Consider the following 18,827-nt stretch of genomic DNA (forward strand, 5'->3'; position numbering starts at 1 on the left):
AGGAAGAAAAACAGCAACAAAAGGGAAGACAGGGCAAGAAGCAAGTTTTTAAGACACGTTCTTTTTATTTGGATTTTTAAATGTTTAATTTTGTTCTATGGCATTCATATTAGGTATTAATAACCCTACTATTAAGAGCTGAGAATCTTTATTACTGTGACATAGGTATTTGTTTCAGTATGAGTTTACAATGTTCTAGTTGAAGTTAAAAATATATCCTTCAGCCCAAGGTACCAGAAGTGTTCACAAGCTTAAAGCTTACTACCATTGAACTCATGAAAGAGAAAGGAATTAAATCACAAAAGAAAATTCTGAGTACTAGTTTTTCAATTATCCCACGTCTATCATCCAAAGCTCTGCTGTCAATATCTTAACTCACAGCAAGTCCTGTTCCCCTAGCACCCCTGTTGCTCGTTGACTTACAGTGGCACCCAGTCACATCCTTGTTTTCAAATCCCTCCATGACCTTGTCCCTTCCCATGTCTGTAAACTCCTCCAACCTTAACTTACAACCCTCTGAGACATCTGAGCTCCTCTAATCTTGGCCTGTTGCGCATTCTCAATTATAACTGATCCACCACTGACGGCAGTGCCTTGAGCTGCCTCGGTCCCGAGTGCTGGAATTCCCTACCAACGCCTCTCCACCTCTCTAACTCACTCTCCTCCTTTAAGACACTCCTTGAAGCCTACCTCGTTAACCAAGCTTTTATTTATCTGACCCAATATTGCCTTATGTGGTTCAGTGTCATACTTTGTCTTGTAATGCTGCTATGAAGCGCCCTGGGACATTTTATATTTATATAGCACCTTTAAGGTAATATGTTGTTGGTTCCAAGTCAACCACATCAAAATTAGCAGCACTGTCTACACTACACAAAATGTGTCACATACCTGGATGATTTTACGTAGGTTTTAGCATTAGTGGCTAAAGATCTTCCAAATACAAAGACAAATTTTGACCTGGCAAATAAACCTGATGGCAAGACAACATTTTCTAGAAATGAGGCTGCAACATAGTACAGTTTTTTTCTCTTCATAGAATGTTAAACATGCTGCTATTTTGGTGAAGCTATTTTCTAATTAAAAATAAACCCAGAATAAAACCACAGTACTAAACCTAGGGATTCTGCAGAGAATTCAGTCCCTTTCCTAATAAATAGCTCAACTCGGCAGCGTTGGGAATAATTTAGCGTATAGGAGTCATTTCGTGCCTCATAAATGCAGGGATTCATGCATTTATTGCTTAGTTATCTTCTCTAACTATGTTTGTAAATTTCTTTGAGGAACTGTAAAAAGGTTGAATCATGTTACATGCAAACTGGATAAATACAAGAGCTTCCATAAAATATATACAGAACATCTTAAAAGAAACAAAGCCTTTAGCAATTTTTTTAGTTAAAGCACTACCTCTGCGATTCAAGAATAAAATATGGAGGGATGTTGTGCAATAACTGAATTATTTGTACATTTTCATTAGCTTTTGCTGATAATGCAATTTGTTCAATTTACTTCACACTGGTGTTTTGTGGGCTGTTTTAATTTTTGAACAACTGCCACAAAACCATCATAACATTTGAAAGACAACTGTTATATTGGTCTACTACACTTACTACACATGAATACTATTTAGATGCCAATGTATAAGCTACTGGAGGTGCTTTTAAATTTTGTTACCATCTTAATTTCAATCTTAGAGTTAATAATTTGATACTCTCTCCGTCATTCTTTCAGCTAAGCATAATAAAAAGCCTAGTCCCATAAAAACACTTAAACCTTCTAAAGTAATTGCACGTGGAAATTATTTTGTAGTTTTCACAAAAGTTTTGCAATCTTATTACAAAGCCTAAAACAGAATATAAGCTATTATTTGGAGACCTTACACAATAACAACCAAATGACCTATTTTTACATCTTTAGTATCAAGTAAATCACCTCAAAACAATAATTACCAATAAACTTCAATTTAGCAGGTTTCAAATTGAGTATTAAAGGCTGCATTCTTGAATGTATTGCGTGAGCGCAAAAATATAAAAACATTAGATTATTTGTTTTAGAAGCTAAAGCAAATGTAAACTCAGGAAGGCAGATGTTTCTGAAAAGATGTTGCCCACATACTGCAAATGCAATACTTGCAATCTACTGCAAGTGTGGGGAACAATAAATAATTAGTTTCTGAGTAATTATGAACCAATGGAAATTTTCAGCAATATTTTCAAAGATGTCTGCAATTCCTTTGGCCTTGTTTGCCTTCTCTGGTATGACCTTCAATTATTTCAATAGAATAAACCCACATAAGCGGCTGAAGTAAAATGTTTTCCATGCAACCTTAAATAGGGCAGCTATATTCGACAAGTCAATCTAATTTTCCAAATGTACAGATTTAAAAGGACACATTGAAGGCATATCTCAACAAATAGTTATAACAAAATTCAAAGAAGTAATAGAGCTAAAAGAAAAAAAATACAACTTAAAACAAAACTTCACATTAGTTGGAACGCAGCAGTATATACAAGTCTTTGTTTTTCACTCCAAAGCACAGTATTCCACTGAGTTGCAAGCAACAAATGAACTATCCCATCTTTAAATGACAATCAATGAAATCATGACAATGACTATGAAAGGTGAAATGCAAAATATCCATAATAACATGAGTTTCCACAAACTGTGACAGTTGAAGAATATAAGTATGAGCAATCAAAAAGGAATACGGTTGAAGAAGCCTTTAAGTAGTTAAAAAAAATTTGTTTTCTCAGGAAATATCCAAATTAATAGGTTTTCAGGGCTTTGAATTTTATAGCTCTAGATATTTTTCAATAGTCAAATAATGTGATAGACGCAAGCAATGATGAATATCCTCACATTCTAGAATAAAGTTAACCCATTTTTTAAAACAATTTATATGAGGCTAGAATTATATTATCACAAGAAAGTGAAAATTGCATGAAATTTTGTTAAGATCAATTCATTTTTAAAGTGTTTTGAAAATTGTACCAGTTGGTAAATGTGTCTTCAAAAATTATTTTTTTCCATCAGTTTGACATATTCATAAATTGTTTTATAGTCATTCTCTTAATAACAGGAGCAGAGTTTATAAGTCCAGAGAGTTACTTAGTAGAACTAAAGAAAACATATTTTTCTCTGCAACTTTAGCAGCTTTATGAGATTTATACAAAAAAACTAGCTATATTTTCCCACAAAATGTTCCCTGTAACATATTTATCACTGCGCTTCGAACTAAATATTAGACAGGGTTTATTTAAAATGCAATGACACACTTAAGTATTTAAGGTTTCATAGGTACAAGCTGAACTGAAATACTTTTACTGAAAGAGAAAGAAGCCAAATTGCTCATAAATAGCAGAGTAGCAGAGTATTCCAAACAAAAATGATCTACATTTGCTTTATTATTCAAGTTTACTCTTAATTAAGTGTCAAACATTATTCACATTCGCCTCAACATGTACTTCTGTACTTATGTAGGCAAAATAATCTACCCAATATTCTTAACTTATAATGTTAAGTACATTTTTCACTACAGCCAAGCTTTAAGATACACTTTCAGTAAAGAACATTTACGGAAGAAAAGCAACTGGCAGCCCACGTAACAGGCTGCTTGCTTTAAACACCATCAGTCTATTCCATACAGGAGCTGTGTAGTTTCATGGCATTAGTCTACAGAGCTAAAGGAGACAGGAAAACCTTCCCTCCTTTAAACACTGCCGTACCTGTTATTACAATGAAAACAGAAGTCAGGTTCTCAAAACAATCCAAAGCCCTAAAGGAGAAAAACTGATTTCAGACTTAGAAGAGCCCAGTTTGTGGTATTCTGTTTCCTCCACAAGCCTGATAATGAGACACTCCTGTGGTAACCTCTCACTGGCTGTGTCCCGTGAATGAAGCAGACTTTCAAGAAGTCAGCAAACATTTTGCCAACTCATGACATGGCCTCAGATTGCAAGCACCAACAGTTGGTCTTTAAAATGAAATGCGATTTTAAACAGATATATTATGCCATATAGAGCACTGCATCACACCAAGAGTAAAAATATTTCTGACAACCAAGTTATTAGGATAAACTTACAAATAAGCAAATTAAAGGCAGAGGAGGTTGATTGTTCAGCAGATTGTTGCAAATTTTTTTTTATGTTACTCAGAAAATGTTTTAAGCATATTCAACTGCCTTTTTAAACAAGCATATCTATCATACTTTAACAAGAATTGAATTGTATTTTTCTTAAATATTTCAGTTGAATTTTCTAGGTCTACTCTTGTATCGGTAATGATTTCAAATGGATTTGAAACTTAATCCTCCTTCCGTAGATCTTGACTTCCTACTAACAAATTGTTATGAGACATCATTACAGATAAGATGACGTAAATATTTCAGGTTTTTTTCTTACTGGTTTGCACTGAGCAAAAGCAATTTTAAAATTTAACTTCAACGGGGTGAGTAGAACATTTGTCCGCAATAATCAAGTAAAAGCCAGCAATTCTGATCACATTTGCTGTAAAAAGTAGAGGTACCCTCTAGTACAAAGGGACAAGAAAACTGTATCAAGACTCACTGAAAAGCATTGCTCATTGAGTCCAACTCTGAATGTAGAATGATTTTTTTTCACTTGACACAATGAACTGAAAAATAAGTTCTGTAATTCTAAAGTAACAAGACACTCTTGTCTTACAAATACTGTAACTTATCTCTATAACACGAGCTTGCCTTTCAGCAACAAATCGCATGGATGCATATACTGAAGAACACCAGCAAGCTCAACAATTGTTTTTCACTTTCCCAGAAATGAACTGCATAAGTTATAAACAATTTATTTTTTTCTCTGCTGAGCTAAAGCTACAAGGAATTACAAAGTTACTGTGGAATGATAATGATGATATATCATCCACTGCAGCTTGCAGTCCATAATGGAATAAAGGAAACAATTCTCAGGTAAGCTGTTCAATTATCTAGACATTGGGCAGATATGTGAAACAACGGTCTCATTGTTTTACTAGAAACAAAGTGAAAAAAATAGAAGGTAAAGTCTTACCAGAAAAATTACACAGATCTTCAGTTAAAACTCCAAAATTTTCATTTTGTTTTCAACTCTGCAAGGAAGATATTAAATTTTGTTTCTTTTTTTCTTTACCTTAGTCGGTTCAGTCACCAGTTCAATGTTACAAAATATGCCACAGCTTTTGAATTAGTCAAGTGATTATTTTTTCAACAGTATTGTTTTTATTTACCCTGATGATTTTTTTTTCCCTTTTAAAGCTGTAATCATGTTCCAAGGCTCAGCACTGTTGATTTAAGTTTACCATGAGGATAGTCAGGATAGTAAACAAGTTTCAGACTGACCAATAGCTTTCCACACTCTTCTGTTTATAGCAAGCTGACTTACATTCAGAGGTCACCTCGTCAACAGCTCCTGTCTTTCACTGGATATATAATGTGCTGCATTTATTCCAAGGCTCATCGGCGTAGCCACATCCCCAGCCTCTGCTAGCCTGCTGTCACTTTGTGACGCATCTGCTCTTTAGCATGTGAAGTTTCACTCTCAGAAGGGAATTTAGAATTTTTTTTGCAAGAGAGCAATATAAATTTCATGGAGCGCCTTAAAAGTTAGATTGTAGAAAATTCAAAATTTCCTTTCGGATGAGGTTTTTTCTTTTACTTATTTTGCTTAATGAAACAATGTCAATGTTATAGTTCTTAAAAATTGACCCATTTATAAATTTAATAAATATCTAGGAATTCTTTGCAAACATGACTTTTTTTTTGTTTATTTCTTTCATAAATTACAGCGAGAAACTTAATCTTGGAAGAAAGGATCCAGAAATAAATTTTATCTGAAACTAGTTAGAATTTTGTTGCAAGGTACTGAATTTATAGCTAATATTTTCAGGAATTCCATTAAAAAAAACTGTTGATGATAAAGAAACAGTGTTCCTTTAAGCTTTAGTTCAAAAATAACACCAACAATTGGAAACCTTAAACCATTGAAAAGAATTGAAATAGGTTTGAGCTGAGAAAAGAACATCTGAAATCCACCAAATTGCAACATTTAGTGAAGTGGAATGTCCTTTTTAACAGCTTTCTCTAAAAAAAAGTTCTGCACAACTAAACTAGTATAAATATCACTGTTTAACCGACCTCACACAAAATCACTGTGCCACTGACTTAAACAAAGGAAAGAAGAGACTGAAGATGGCACCCTTCCTCCATGCTGGAGACCACTGCAACGCCTGTCATAAATGGGGTTTGAGTGAAGGTTACACCTGCAGCACATTTCTGGTTCACTTTTGTCACCACTGCAATGTTTAAGTGACGGAAAATGTCCAAGCTCTATTAAAGCTAATAACACATGATTGATGTGCTGCGTTAGGAAGCTGTGTCAGTACAGATTAGAACATCTGTGCCGTCACTTTGACAACTCAAGCACTTTATTATTAGAAAGGATCTTGGGAGGCTGAAAATTCTCTTAAATGTTTCAATGTTTTAAAAAGAAATTGCACTGCATAATGCACACATATAATAAAATCTCTTGAGCTGTCAATAGAAAAAGGGTAACTTCTGCCGAACGAAAACACACGTTTTTACATTTATTTACATGAAACTTTCATTGAATGGGGCACTCCTGGAATATTTTAGTTACCAGAAAATAATATTTCATACCACAGAAAATTAAGTCTAGGCACCTGTGTAAAATTTTTGAGTACCGGGCAATGAGTGCTGTATTCAAAGCCTATTTTAAACTGCTTGCACTGACAATAAAATGAACAGAATATATGACTGAGTCACAGTCTGTTTTAAACATACTGTCAACTTCTGAAGGAATGAGAGCAGTGTCCCGTATTCTGGTGCAGTCATAGATACAGCCAAAGTAGCTGGGCTAATTTGTGTCACATTGGTTACATGAAGGCTATACTAAAAGCAAGAAACACAGCTTACAATACCAAAAGAAAGACCAGTACATCACCTGAGAACAAAAGACGAAGTTCAGATACAGCATATGCAATTCAATTAGTTTTACAGCAAACTACCAGAGCTGGAAAAGGCAGCGTACAAGTAATGCTGCAGCCAGGACTGCTGGATAAGTCTGCAAACTGTGTTGTGGAAACACATTTCGGCAGTCACCCTGTCTGCAGAAAGAAGCATTTTTGTCTGAAAGCGTCGATCCCTTCAGGAAATACCTAGACTACTAAAAAAAATTAGAATGCTATTAGCTGCAGCCCTTGTCATATTTCTTCAACAGCACACAGGTAAACATCATCCCTCGCCAAGTACTCAAAGATACTGCCAGAAACCTAATGGAATACAGGCAAATCAAAGAAATTTGTGGAATTTCCTCGGATTTAGCCAAATGTCTACTTTCATTTCTAGTGGTACCCTAGTTAATTTAAGCACCAATCTTTTTTGTCAAATAGAAGCTAAACTTTATTTTGTTATCTTTGTTCTGATGATATAATGAAGTTTCACTTCCAAAAACAGTGTGGACCTCTAGTACACAAGAAAGAGGCATGAGTAAGTTATTATTGCTTTAAATATATTTAATATACCTTTCACTGGGTTTAGAAACGCGTCAGAAGCAAACATTTTCTGTACGTTTGGTGTAATGAGAGGTGTAAATGAAAGGAAAGCCAAATTAAGAAGATAATTCATCCTTGGGTTAAATTTTTCAACATTGTCTGATCCCAGTATGCTGAATACTAGTATTTTACAAACTGCAGTGGATTTAAAATGTCTTGGTATACTAAGGAATATCTGTCTTTATTTGTTCAGTAAGATTCATTCAAAAGATGCTGATAGATAAAAGCCTGACAACACAAAACTGCAAGAATTGGAATAAAATAACTCCATACTGATACACCTTCCCTGCTTTTATGTATTAACAAGCATTGCAATTTCAAGAGACTTTAGCACTGTAAACTGAAGGAACAGCTTTGAAAAATGGAACACAAAAAGAACTTCTAAAAAGCCATCAAGAGCACTTTTTTGCTAACAGGTCAGCAAGCATGTAACCTGAAGATGGCGCCATAAGCACTACATCATGAGTTCGTACAGTTCCATTCACTTTTAGGATGTTATTTTTCTGTTTGCGCTCCAAAAAATATTTCATTTCATGTGATTCAAGCTTTTTATAACATCTCTTTCATGAATAAAGATAACACATTCCCTTCTAATCATTGCAGCATTAGTACAGGAGTTTGGGAAATCTTAGACCTCTTAATAGTATCAGGACCCTTTTTGGTCATCCACAAAATCAGTTAATAACAATCAATATACACAGAGTGGACCTATCATTAACATTAGCGCCGTTCTTTAAATCTACATTTAAAAAAAACTTATATGATTGTTACCATGGTTACCTACTTGCAGGCACTGTAACACATTCTCCCTGGAGCCTTTCTGCAAACAAGCAAACCACCTTCCTGACAGGGAGAAATATGACCCACAGCCTGACTCATGTCCTACTGTTTAGGGAAATGTAGCAAAGACTACGTTTGATTATTCCAAACCCTCTCCTAACCCACCCGAAAAATTCAGGCCATCCCACAATATATTTCTGAAATAAATTGGTTAAAGATTGTTGCAGTACGAAATTTAAAAAAAAACATTTTAGCAGCTGAAATAAGTCCTGGTTTTGGAAGCAGAACAGACAGAATCCTCATTCATTATTAACCATGTCTTGCGCCTGTGTCAGCGCCTGATAAATAATTTAGATTAATCTCATTACAGAAGATTTCATTACAGGATAATTTAATTAAATGATGAATTGGCTCCCAGATGTCAATGTGTGTGCCATCCTTTAAATAATGCTGATGATGGCATAGGGATTTGCAAGGCTTCCAGTCCAGACTTGGTAAAGTGCACCATTTGACACGATCTGTTGAGAAAGTGATGAGAATGGTCACCCATGTGGTTTGTTATAACTAAAACTTATATTTTCGGAGAAAACCTAAAAGCTTGCAGGCTACCCCAGAAGTGTAGAAACTTTTAGAAAATTGAGTAATGGTATTGATGAACTAAATATGTAATAGAAACGTGTAAAATTTTCCCATTGAATCGTGGACAATGCCCATCTTATCCCAGCAAAATTATTTGAAATAGAATGCTTGAGAATTTGTTGAAAATGTGATGAACAGGGAGATTGAAAGAAAATTTTGCTGTAAATTGAAAGGACCTAATTTTTAAACATATGTGCTGCAACAAAACTGTGTTCTAGCATTCTCAATGTTTGTGCTCAATATAAAATATCCGTCTGTCCTGGTTGCTCTATAAGAAGCCCCCAATTTTTAAATGCATTTGTTGGTTGTACAATTTTGGTGTGACATGGAGTGGAGGGGGTTCAAGTGACTGATCACTGAAATTTAGTTTTTCTTTGACAAAGTCGTATGTAAATGTGTAAATCATATACCCGTGATAAACATTAAAATTTAAAGAAATATTTTATTCATTGAGGTCAAAAGTTAGTGTTATGGCCACTTAAATATATATCACAAATATCAGCACAAATTATAATAGGGCTAAAGAGTGGGGAGAGAAAATTCTTTGTTAGGCTTAGATGGAAAACTATTACCTATTTTAAAGTTAATGAGATGACAAACAAATTATATTTAACCAAAGGACATTAATATACTTGGTCCAACAAATCTATTGTGCCTAAAATATTTCTTTTTAAAAGTCAGAGAATATGGAGAGGAAATGGCTCAAGTTTGGCAAAATTCCACAAATTAGTTTACATTTGACAGTGCACTGATGTATCATAAATATGCAAATGAGCCATGTGGTTCTGATGAGGGAAAATATCTGTGAGGATAACTGTAATGTATAGCGCATTTTAAAGTTAGTGAAGTGACGTATCTCTTCTTACACATGTGGTTGTTTTGAGCATTCTATCTTCCTCGTAATGTAAATCAAAGCATCTTGGGGAAAACAATTCACTTGAATTTGGCAGAGTAAAATAGTGGTGAACACTTTACTAAATTAATATTAATGGGCTCACTAAAAATTTACGTTTAATTCTTTATTTGAGAAATTGCGACATTACTGAAAATATGTCATGGTGCTATATAGCAATTGTGGCCTATGCTGCTGTTCAAAGTAAAATCTTCATAACCTCTTAAAATTGCTGTTCTCCTTCACTACTAGGTACTGAACTATAACCCTAACAAAATGGCAGGCAAACAATACAAACCCATGTGTCAGCCAAACCTCCGCTGCAACTTGCATTTCTAGAAGGAACATTTTTATTTTTGTCTGGAAACCAATTCATCGCTCAGAAGACCAGTAGCAAATGCACTCCTACCCATTCAAAGAAAAAAACTGCAGTACAAGCCTTGTTGTGTCACTGATGTTAGATTTATTGCTTGGAAATATATAAATGTTTAAAATATTACAAAGAGATGCTGTTTGAAATTAATTATCAGCAAATTAAATCTTGTGAATCAGAAATTGTAAGGTACTCTTTCAGTGACAGTAGGTAACACAAGTAGTATGTTCTCAGCTTTTCTATTTGATAAAACAACAAGATAAAAACAGTAATCCAGAACAGATGCAATAACAAAATGGTGGGTGAGAAATCCAATTTCTCTTACCTTAGGTACTGCAGAAGACAGTAATTGTACTAATTGTTTGAAGTTTCCATTGCCTATGGGTCAATATTATACTTCATTAATCCTTTGCAGAAACTGTAGCCTACAGGTAAGCTCATAAAATGTTTATGTGGAAGTGCTTCACCCAGTATTTTATTGATTTTCAATTTAAAGATAGTTTTGGACACAGCTTTGTCGATTACAACCCACATAAGGGTTTTGACATACTATATTTAATGTCAATGGCATTTCCATCATACTTTTTCAAATGGCAGAAATATATTTTGAAGACGTAAATAGCTTGTACTTTTTTTAGGTCTCTTGAACTTCTATAACTTTATAATTATCTGTTTTCGTTGTACTTTTCTGATATCTTTTAAGTCCTTTTATAAATCATTCCTGAGCCACTGCAGCTTATTATGCACTTTTCGGCTTTATTATACAAAGCCCAGAAAATATCACAGCAGGTAAATTAAAAGGTGAAACAAATGTAATTTAGAAAATTGGGAAATATTAATCAGTTACTTCAAGCCAATCCTTTTATAAAAGTTCCATTTGTGTATAATTTCACATCTTAAATTTTTAGCAATTTAAAAAAATGTTAATTTTCCTAGTATAAGCAAATAGACACATTAGAGTCCTGCTTTAGCAGCAGTTTTTAAATGCTGGCAGATTATATTGTGTTTCTTAGAAAAGCCCAATGCTGGAAATTTAGAAATTACAAACAACTTGTCGTGACAAAAATTCTACACCTCCTCTCTTTTCACAAGAACCATTTGACTCCTCGGTGTCTTAGGTTCAGATTGTTTCACTCGTCAACTGGGGTAGCAGGAATAATTTTCCATAATTCAGCATGCTGATCATCTACACAGTGTTTAGTAATGGCTTTATCACTCATCAGAATTTTAAAAGAAATAAAATTGTCATTAGCCAGCTAAGTGAGAGTCAATTTTTATTAGTGAATGTTGTTGCAAAGACAGTTGGAAGAGATGCTGAGTATACTAGTGCCAAGACCATTGCCCCAAGAGCATGATTGCAATGGAAGAAAACGTTTGTTGGCCTGGATCTTTGAAGTAGTGGCAATAATTGCTAGATTGCCACTTTGCTCGAATATTCCACCCCCCACTCCTCCACACACACACATGGCAGTCCCCACCGAATTGATGCTGCTGCACATTTCTACCAGGACCCCCTGAGCCCAGCTTTCACTGAAATGTGCAGCGCACTGTCCCTCAGGGAACTCTGATGGAGCCGTAGCGTCGTGGGAAGACAGGATATACCCCCTTCAAACAGCACTAGCTGCCATAAGGTTAAATTTAAAGATCCATTCTGAATGTTAGTGAATGAATAAATGGATGAATGTGTGTGAGTGAGTGAGTGAGTGAGTAGGTGGATGAGGTGGAAGGTAGGAAAAATGGTTAAGGTAGTTAAGTTAAATCTTACTGGGCAATTCTCACACAGATCTGGAGACCAGAAGATTTGGCCCAATGGCTTAAGGAGATTTGCCAGGGTGAAAAGACTGTTAAAATTGTTTCTGATCACTGCTGCACTACTCACAGCCTCATTAATTATAAAACTCACTGCACTGTCCTCCTCCACTGCAGTGTTCTAAAATCATTGCACCAAATTTTAGCAATCTTCTCATGCTCACAGACTCAGCCCAATTACAAACCTCATTTGCTTACAATTCACAACTCATTCACAACTGTCAACTATCCAAATTGACAACCAGATTCTTCAAATAACTCACAACAGTCATTAATGCACGTTAACCCTTTTTGTGGGTGAAGGCTACGTACAAGGCAACAGAGCTTGGCCTAAATAGCCAAGTGGTTATGGTACTGGGTTTGTAACCCCAAGATCAAGAGTTCAAATCTCACAATGGCAAAACTATGAAACAATCTAACTTCATCTGAAACAGATGGAAACGGGTTTGTACTCGAAAGAGTTACAAGGCAACAGAGCTTGGCCTAAATAGCCAAGTGGTTATGGTACTGGGTTTGTAACCCCAAGATCAAGAGTTCAAATCTCACAATGGCAAAACTATGAAACAATCTAACTTCATCTGAAACAGATGGAAACAGGTTTGTACTCGAAAGAGTTACAAGGCAACAGGCTGCTATTGGTAAAGGAAGAACATAAATGACCACCCTCTACCTCCCTTGAAATGAGTGAGCTACAATGGGAAGCAGCTGTGCGGAGATTGGGGCCAGTGACAATGCTGGAGGAGATGTCATGCAGGGTTTCTTTATACCAAGGCCAGAATTTTCCCCACCCATGGATGAGGTTTCATGAAAAACGCGAAGGCCACCTGGGCTGTTTGCCTGCCCACCAACCTTAAGGTTTTACGGGCAGCTCATTAAATTGAATTGATTAGGTTTTAAATGGCCCTAATAGGCCTTTGACAGTTCGGTGGGCACATAGCCAACTTGGCTGTGTGCCTGCCGAACTGAAAATCTAAGTGATGCGTGGTGACGTCGGGATGCCTGCCTGACATCATCGCATGTCATTTTACAGGTTGGCAAGCAGGCTCTGCCCCCATTCATCAACCAGAAGATCGCGCCCCAAATCATGAATATTGCTGAAAAGGGAGACATGTTGCCAAAGCTTTTTGTCTTGCACTCCTCAGGACAAATGCCAAATTTCAAACAATCACAACAATTTATACTACGAAAAAAAAGGATGCTGATTGGTTAGCAAGTTGACTTTGATTGGATGAGGAGTTGCCAAAGAGAAACCAACAAGGAACAATAGGTTCCCAAGCTCTTGAGTAATTCAAAAAAGATGCAAGGCTTGAACATATTCCCTTTGTTTGTAGAGAACGGGTCCCCGCATAGGAATGTATGTTGCTTCTAGCAAGCATAAATGAGCCACATTACAAGCTCGACCGATTATCTCAAAGCGTAGCTGTTAGTACACTCAGGATCTGTGATACTGGGAGCCTCAGGAGGAGGTGGAGATGGATCATCAACTTCATGCATCCATCCTAGGTATTTGGGTGGAAAAAAACTCCACCGCACCTCACGTTAGGGATGCAGTAATTGTAACTGCCTTAAAAAAGAGTGATAAACCATGCTGTGGAAACAATCGAGGTGTTTCCCTCAATTCCATAGCAGGAAAAATCCTGATATCACATTCTCCTGAACTGCCTACTTCCTGAGGCTGAGAAAATCCCCCTGGAGACACAAGTCAGGATTTTCTGCTCCCACCTGCTATGACGCCTGCTGCAGACGGGAGCAGAAAATATCGGGAAATTGCAAAAATCAGTTTCACGTCATCGTGAAACCAATTTGCGATCATCCGCTCCACCCATCAATGACAGGTTGTATTTCCCGCCATCGCATGTCGAGATGCTAACTTTAATACATGAGAATCTTACTATAAGCCCTGCTTGCTGGAATCATTCCGCCCAGACTGGATCATGAGCTAATCACACCGATGTGTTTTACAACTGTACACAAGCGACGTGCACCTGGCGAGTTGCACTTCGCCCGGGACTTTGAGGTTTGTTTGCCTACCTTGCTTTGGACAGCACTCGCGGCCATTAGCAACAGGCTTCACTGGCAGCATCACATTACTTTTACGGGGGCTCATGGGCAAGTCTCTACCTACCAGGCCAGTGGTAAGGCTTTTTAATGGCTGCAGGGCACATGCTGTACTAGGAAGGGGGTTATCCCAGGTGTGCGTGGGGACACATGTTGATCTGTACAAGTGGCCTCAAGATGGTGAGGGCTGAAGAGGCAGTCTCCAGAGGAGATGAGGCCAGATGGAGATGCAAGGGTGTGTGTGTGTGAGAGAGTTGTGATGTCCCTTGAGCTGGCAGTCAGTGAGCTGCCAGTGAGTGTGTGATGGCCTTGTGTGTGTGTGTGAGTTTCGAGTGATGAAGTGGTTGACTTACCCTGGTGGCACGGATGAGATCATTCACCTTCTTTCTGCACTGGATGACCAACCTCTTCTGTGCAGTGTTTTCAGTGACCACCACTGCCACCGCCCCCCGAAGCCTGAATGGTGAGTTTGCTGGACCTCCTGCAGCCAGAGAGAGGTACTGGACATCACAGTGGGCCTCCAAAAGGCATTCCAGTGATGGGTCACTGAACTTTTCTTGGCTTTCAGAGTCATATCTTCAATGGAGCAATCCTGGACTGCAAGCATTAAGAATTGTGTGTGCGGCAGCAGTTTAGATATGGCACCCAGGGTGAGGAAACGGTGAGGTAATGGCGTAGTGGGCAATTCAAAGGCTGCCCAACAGCGATACAGTGTGTTTCCTGTGGCTGCACCCTCGGGAGGATCCTGCACCACACCATCCCTCTCTCAACACAAATTAGAGTGCCCTCTCTTGTGCTTTTGACTGTGCTGCTGTGCACTAATTATCTCTACTTTGATTCACTGGGAGCTCTGCCAAGTGACCGATACCCTCAGCCAGCCAGTCTCTCAGCTCCATCCATATCCTCACCTGTAGCCAAGAGGACTCCTCCATTGAACAGCTGGAAATAAACAGCCTGGAAGCTCCATCACAGCACTTACCCACACACCCTCCACCAGCGCAGAGACACACACCTTGGTGGGACCTAGATCGAGACCATGCTCAGGTTCACAATCTAGTGGTCACTGCACAGACACGTATCCACAGCAGGAGGAGGCAGGTTCAGCCAAGCTCCGAGCTTGGAGGACTGCCGGGGAAGAGGCATCTGTGAGGTCTGAGTCAGATGAAGAGCCTCTGGATTTGGCCTTCCAACTCATCCTGGAGAGTCAGCAGAAGGCAGGGGAGCATCATGCAGAGCAGCTGGAACAAAGTAGCTCATGAGTTGGACGAGTGCGTCCGCCAATTCTCTGATGAAGTGGTGCCCGTATGTGCACATATTGAGGTCTCCATGGGGAGGACAGTGGACGCCATGGAGACCCTGGTCCAGCAGAAAGTGGAGATGTGCACAGACCTGCACTCCATCGGTGTAGCCATGGGCGAGTTCCTGCAGTGGCAATGCAAGGGGGAAACGGGGATCCTGGACATCGCCCCAGGTACTCCTTCCCCTCAAAGAGTCAGGCTGGGGCCCTCGGGCACTGGAAGGGAGAAAGAGCAGCAGCTGGACACCCCTGGGTCATCCAGTCAGGAATCTCAGAGGCTGTCCGCTCCCTCTGAGTCCCCTTTGCCTGTGACCCCCTCAACCTCATCGTCTGTCATTACAGAGGGAGCAGCTTGCCCTCAGGATAGCCAAGAGCAAGTTAGAGCCCCCCCAAGGCCTCAGCTCTCCAGAGGACCCACGCCAAAGGCATCAAAGGCAACGGCCAACCATTGCACCCTCCTGCGGATGTCGGGGCAGCACCCAGAAGCCTTAACATGTTCAAAAGTTAAGAAATTCTGATCACAAGTGGTTGCATGGGTGAACATATTTTGCTACTTTACAATCTGGAAACATATTCACTTTCACTGAATGATATGTAATGGTGTCTTTCAGCTTCATTGACAGACTTTGCAATTCCTCCCTCTGCATCACCCCCTCACTGGCAGTTCAGCTGCATCCAGCCGGCCCATGAGTGATTCTAGAGGGAGAACTGTGAGTGTGGCAGGGCCTTTCGGAGCCTCGTGCAAGCGTTCTCTCACACACGCATTGCCTTCCTCTATCACTCTCATCTCAATGTCCTGAGCATGTTCAGTGCTGCCTCCGGGGGTTCACTTTCATCTGTCCATCTGAGCTGACCTGCTTCTCCACCCACCCACTGATCACACTCCCATGCAGCACCTGACCTCGCCCACCACGACTCTCATTTAACTTTTGATTTAGCCAGCGTGGTAAGTGCTACAGTTTTTCTTTCGCTACCACCCCCCCCCTCCCCCATCAGTCCACCTTCCACCTTCCCTCCGTGACCTACCAGCCACAACCTTTCTCTTTCGGGGATGTCCAGGTGAATGAATACATTCCCGTCCTTTCCCTTCCGAAAATCCCACCCCCATCCACATTAACCTCCCCGACCTCATCCTTCCCACCACCAGGGTCCGTATCTGCCTCCGAGTCCCCACCAACCGCCTTCACCGTCCCTTTTACGGATACTGTCGAACACTCACCCTACGATCTCACTCTGCCGTCGGTCATTTTCACCATTCCCTCGTACCACGCCCCCCTTCAGCTCGGTCCCCAGGAGGCAGTCATGGACTCAGCAGAGCTCTCCCTTGCACCTGGATATACCTTCCTTTGGACTTCTTTCCCCCTTGAAACTCTTTCCCCTTCTGGACTTCCCCCTCCTTAGTTCCCCCCCACCCCCCATCTCCCCCAACCACAAGTCTTTCAGACACCCTTACTTCTTCCTTTCTTTGGATTCCTTCTTCCACCCTGACTCCTTCAGACACCCTTACTTCTTCCTCCAGCTTTATTCCTTCCCCTACCATTACTCCCACCTTTCTCTGCGCTCCTTCCTCCCCCAAGAATCCCTCCCCTCTCTGCACTCCTCCATCTCCCGGACTCCTTCCTCCCTCTGGACTCCTTCCCTTACACCTTCCAACTCCTGTTACACCTACCTCCCCAGTTGCCGTCTTCTCTCCTGTTACTCACTCCTCCCCCGTAGTTCCTCCCCACACAACCTCCCCCTCCTGGCATCTTCGTTTCCCCCCTCCCAAACTCACCTCCCCCCCGACACCTTCATTCCGCCCCTCCGAACCTCACACCCCTCCATCCCCCCACCATCATCCATTGTGAGCAGACCCTCAATGGTGACTTTCCACCTTCCATGAGCTGCTTCGCAGCAGACCCATGTCCATGAGAATCCGCCCAGCATGCCATGGACCTTCTTCCAGGGTCCCTTTGCAGTTGGGCTCCAGCATCTTCTACTCCTCGGATGTCCCCGATGTGAGCAAGGCCCTGGAGGTAAATCCTGACTTCTGCACGTCACACTTATCAAGACATGTTCTGCACCACATCCCACCATTGACAGGCAGAGTGGACGATTGCAAACTGGTTTCACGACATTGTGAAACCAAGTGTTGACCTTCTTGCATACTGTCTGCTCATGCCGCTGAACATGCCTGACGCCAGCAGGCATGGAAAATTCCACCAATTGTCTTTATTGCCAGACAAATCTAAGAAAAATGCTGAGAACTACATCAGGAACTCTTCATTGCTTTCAGCGACCTGACCAAAGCATTTGGCTCAGTAAATTGCAAGGTTCTGTGGATTGTGCTCCAAAGATTTGGATGTCCAAGAAATTTCATCACAATCCTGCAATTGCTTCATGATGATATGGCTGGAGCTGTCTTGAGTAGGAGATCTGAAACAGATGGCTTCAAAAACTGGACCGGGGTCAAGCAAGGCTGCATGATAGCCCCCATGCTATTTACAATCCATCTGACAGTGGCTATTCATCTCAAAGATCAACTGCCCTCTGGTGTCCATGTTAAATATTGCTAGATGGAAAACTCCAACCTCAGTTGCCTGCGTATGAAAACTAAACTGACTACCATAGGCATACATTATCTACAGTTTGCGGATGATTGCAGTGTCATTGCCCACTCTGCACCAGATTTACAAGCCACCCTCAACCTCTTCAAATCTACATTCAAGAAACCTGGCCTGTCCTTGTCTGTTGCCAAAACAGAACTCATATCAACGCACACCTGGTTAGCCAAATATTCCACCTCCCATATATGTTGAAGGAGATACTCCAGAATAAGTTGAGCACTTCCCATACCTTGGCAGCCATCTCTCTCAAAAAGCCACCATTGATGTGGAGATCCAATACTGGATCAGCTGCACCAGCTCAGCCTTCTACAAACTATAGTAGCAATTGTTTGACAACAAAGACCTCTGCAAGTCAACACAAGTCTTAGTGTACAGAACAGCTGGCATCGCCACACTCCTGAACTGCAATGAGACCTGATCAGTGACACATTAGAAATTCCATCAGCTATGCTGCATCCTCTGGATTCAAGGGTAAGGCCTTTGAACAAACACTAGTATCTTTCTTGAAGCCAGCTCCATAAACATTCCAGCAAAACTCCTGCAAAATCAACATCGACCGACTGGACACTATGTCCGGGTGGCTGAAAAGTGTCTCCCCTACCAGGCCCTGTTTCTTGAACTCTCAAATGGCTAGCATTCCAGAAAAGCACAAATAAAACATTTCAAGCATGGCAGCATTGACAATAATGACTGGATTGGTGCTTGCTACTGATTGTTGAAAATGGCAACAACTTGTCCATCAAGCTGCATCACACTGAGTCGCAATGGCTTAATGATGAGGCAGAGTGGTGG

General features: G+C 40.0%; 1 protein-coding gene across 8 annotated transcripts in view; it reads right to left on the reverse strand.

Annotated features, from left to right (window-relative positions):
- eya4 (EYA transcriptional coactivator and phosphatase 4) overlaps positions 1–18,827 on the reverse strand; it is a 467,229-nt gene that overhangs the window by 257,385 nt on the left and 191,017 nt on the right. The window contains exons 1-2 of one of the 8 annotated variants that reach the window (XM_041188546.1): positions 6,972–7,056; positions 5,043–5,100 (exon numbers count right to left, since the gene is read on the reverse strand). The exons of 3 other annotated variants lie outside the window; for them this stretch is intronic. Coding sequence is in view for 1 of the 5 variants with exons in the window: in XM_041188543.1 (XP_041044477.1) it covers positions 6,972–7,004 (33 nt within the window). In the remaining 4 variants the exon portion in view is untranslated. 4 more of the 8 variants (XM_041188545.1, XM_041188543.1, XM_041188547.1 and 1 more) reach the window with 4 other exon arrangements.

Source organism: Carcharodon carcharias, chromosome 5 (genome assembly GCF_017639515.1).
Source record: "Carcharodon carcharias isolate sCarCar2 chromosome 5, sCarCar2.pri, whole genome shotgun sequence".
Taxonomy (NCBI): Eukaryota; Metazoa; Chordata; class Chondrichthyes; order Lamniformes; family Lamnidae; genus Carcharodon; species Carcharodon carcharias.